The sequence below is a fragment of the Nicotiana attenuata genome, chromosome 4, assembly GCF_001879085.1.
Source record: "Nicotiana attenuata strain UT chromosome 4, NIATTr2, whole genome shotgun sequence".
In the NCBI taxonomy this organism is placed as follows: domain Eukaryota; kingdom Viridiplantae; phylum Streptophyta; class Magnoliopsida; order Solanales; family Solanaceae; genus Nicotiana; species Nicotiana attenuata.
The window spans coordinates 11,958,993-11,962,609 of record NC_031992.1 but is presented as its reverse complement, the minus strand read 5'-3'; the positions used below and the strand labels follow the sequence as shown (position 1 = coordinate 11,962,609).

At 33.6% G+C, this 3,617-nt stretch overlaps 1 protein-coding gene across 1 annotated transcript in view; it reads right to left on the bottom strand.

The window, feature by feature from the left end:
• LOC109225007 (1,4-alpha-glucan-branching enzyme 2-2, chloroplastic/amyloplastic-like) overlaps positions 1-2,582 on the bottom strand; it is a 29,124-nt gene extending 26,542 nt beyond the window's left edge. Inside the window, exons 1-2 of the mRNA XM_019389597.1 lie at positions 2,294-2,582; positions 89-246 (exon numbers count right to left, since the gene is read on the bottom strand). Coding sequence (XP_019245142.1) covers positions 89-246; positions 2,294-2,423 — 288 coding nt within the window. The 5' untranslated portion in view covers positions 2,424-2,582. The remainder of the gene's footprint in view (positions 1-88; positions 247-2,293) is intronic.

Below are 3,617 nucleotides of genomic sequence, written 5' to 3'. Positions count from 1 at the left end.
CCTACCATTTTTCCCCCCCCCCCCCCCAAAAAAAAACGAATAATAAAAACTCTCTTTCATGCGGTTGGAGATTAATGTTGTAACATACCGGGGAATTTTCTGGAACTGTATCAGCAACCTCCAATTGTTCAGTTGAGGATGAGGAGCTACCACTCTGGCTGCCAGGAACAAGGACTTTCCCTGATGCTGCAACTGTAGAAGATCGGGATTCGGGCTCGTAAGAAGACTTTTCAGCAAAGATCTTCCCTACATACATATATCAGATTAGTGTTATATCTCCACTATGCTACTTAAATGTCAATTAATCAAGGTTGAAGAGAGCAAAGATTTGTGTGATTAGAAGTGATGCTGCAGAAGCAATAAAAAAGTTTTTTTCTCCAAGCACAATTTTACCAAACTATTTCAACTACACGTTTAGTCTCGGAATCAAACAGTCCCATCTAGCTTAAACTAATGTTAAAAGGATCTCATTCTTCAGTGTGACAATATTCTCATGTTAAAATATCATGGTATAGCCAGTTTTCACACTGGTCAATGAAAAATAGCCACTATTTTGCTGCAACAGGGACCGGTCCAGTATAATATACGGGAGTTCTGGTGCATTTGTGTACGAACTCCAGCATATTATGCTGGACCGGTATACTTTGCTAACTCCTGTAAAATTTGCGGGAGACTGGAGCACCAGTGCTCCAAACTCCAGTATATTATACTGGACAATTATACTTGCTGGAACTCCCGTAAAATTTGCGGGAGTTCCAGCATAGTTATCCTGGAACTCCCGTAAAATTTACGGGAGTTCAAGCATACTTATGCTGGAACTCCCGTAAAATTTGCGGGCGTATTTTTCCGGATTTTGAACAGTGTTTTCGCTCAGATTTAAAGTGGCTAAATTTCGATGACTTTTGAAACTTGGCTATTTTTCAACGACCAGTGGTAAATCTGGCTATTTTTGAATTTCTCCCTATTCTCATGGTAAATCAAGAAACTTTTATAGTAGAGTCTACAAAAATTAGAACAGCAATGACATCACTAAGTAGCTTAGAAGCCCCATTTTCCAGACAAAACCTCAACTTTCACTATTCAATCAACAAATCAACTAAAAAACAAAATTCAAAAATATCTCCACTTCCAACCAAGAGGGGTTGCTCTGATGGTAACCAACCTCCACTTCCAACCAAGAGGTTGTGAGTTCGAGTCTCCCCAAGAGCAAGGTGGGAAGTTCTTGGAGGGAAGGATGTCGAGGGTCTAATTGGAAACAGCCTCTCTACCCCAGGGTAGGGGTAAGGTCTGCGTACACACTACCCTCCCCAGACCCCACTAAGTGGGATTATACTGGGTTGTTGTTGTTGTATCTGATCACACAAAAGAGGGGAAAAGAAGTATAACCACTGATCATTCTTACAACTTACTTTTAGGAGGAAAAAAGATCCCTCCAGAAAAGCAACATACAGAAGGTCCTTTTAAACCCAAAACCAACACTTCAAAAGAGTTAGTATTACCTTTAAAAATGTCAAAATCAAATTTTTTCATGAACTCATTAATTTGTTTTCTTAGAGAAAATACTTAACAGACTTCAAGAACACCCAATTAGAGAAACCAAAGAAAGAATCAATATTAACCAAACTTTTTCACCAGCAAAATTGTCTAGAAAGGTACAACAGCCCCATTTCTTCAGACAAAAACCTCAGCTTTCACCACACAATAAACAAATCACGTAAGGAAAAATAAAAAAGAAACTGATCATCCAATTGAAGAAGAAAAGGAAAATCTAAGCATTGATTTTTACAACTTATATTTAGGAACAAAAAAAGATCTCGCCATATAGAAATAGAAGGTCCTTTTACACCCAAGCCAAAGTCAATTATAACTGACCCAAATTTCAAAAAGTTACTACCTTCAGTATTGTCAACCATGAAAATTCATAATTTTTACTTTGAGAGTATATACTTTAAAACTTTAGAAAATACCCAATTACAATAAACCAAAGAAAACACACACACACACAGAAGAGAAGGAAAACCTAAGCATTGATTCTTACAGCTTATATGTAGGAGCAGAAAACATCTCACAATAGAGAAATAGGAGGTCCTTTTAAACCCAAGCCAGAGTCTAATTATAACTGACCCAAACTTCAAAAAGTTACTACCTTCAGTAATGTCAACCACGAAAATTCATAATTTTTGCTTTTTGAGAGAATATACTGGAGTACTAACTTTAGAAAATACCCAATTACAACAAACCAAAGAAACACACACATATATACACACAGAGAGAAAAGGGGACAGGGTAGTACGTGAAACAGATTGCTTTTTCAAGAAGACAGAAACGTTAGGATTCCTCCGATCAGCACTGGAAGTGAAAGCAGAGGATTTGTGAAGCGATGGAACAGTAGGAAAAGGAACACCAGAGAGTGTGTACACCATTGTTTTCTTTAGGGTTTTAGGAATCTTAGTTCATGAGGTTCAAGCCCTACACTAAAACTACAGATCTGATAACTAACTGTCAAAAGTGTGCTGAGTTCAAGGCGCCAAGAGAAGCGTGATTACAGAAAGAGAAACAACAACTGAGTTGAGTGGTGGAGGTTTTATATTTAGTGAAATCAGATTTTATACGTCATCTAAATGGGACTCTAATTTTTATATTTAACTCTATTTTTCTTTAATACCCAGTAGCTTTATATTTAAATCTATTTATTTATTTTTTATGTTTCATCTCGCACTATTATTTCTTGCAAGTAGATTTTTAAAATGAATTTTTTATTATATATGTAAAAATAGTGTAATTTTAAATTTCTTAGTTTGTCATTAATGACCTATTTTTCCGAGCCACAAAAATCTAGTGATATTATTTAAGATCATAAATTTTTAAAAAAACAAAACTAAACTCCATGTCAAGTTAATTATGTTACGTAAACTAAAACTGATATAATATTTATTTTTCACACTCATGCACTATCTATCTATCTATCTATCTATATCTATACTATATTAAAAGCACGAAGGCCTTAGCGAAATGTTGTTCGTCTTTTTTACCCTTTAAAAGTAGTTTTTATATTAGACAAAGTTGTAATTTAATTATTCTCCTAATATGTACCATTGTAAAATCAAATAAAAATTTTCTATAAATAAACAACTTTGACTTTTCTAGATCCTTTTTCCCATTAAAAACGTACTCCTAAATTTAAGGGAAAAAACAAATGTGAATTAAATTATAATTCCTTCAAAATGCACGAGAAAGAAACTGTATCTACTTTTGCCTTTGAAATATGTCCGTTTGTAACAACCAAGCGGTAGCCATTGGCCTCTAACAATTTTTTTTATTAATTTGATTTCTTTGAAATATTTTTTTAGAAAAAAAAGTGTCCTAAATGTAAATAAAAAGAAAATTGTCTTTTTAAAAAGGAACATAGTTTTCTTTAGAGTATTTAGCAATTCCAAATTTATTTAAAAAAGAAATATAAAATAAATTATGAAATACACTTTGATTTACACGGTTAAAAGAAAAATAGAATATTCACAAATTATAAATAATAAAAGGTAAAATGATACCCTAAAATTCCTACCATAAATAAATGAGAAAAATAGTTTTCAAGAAGGAATCAAATTGCCTTTAATTTC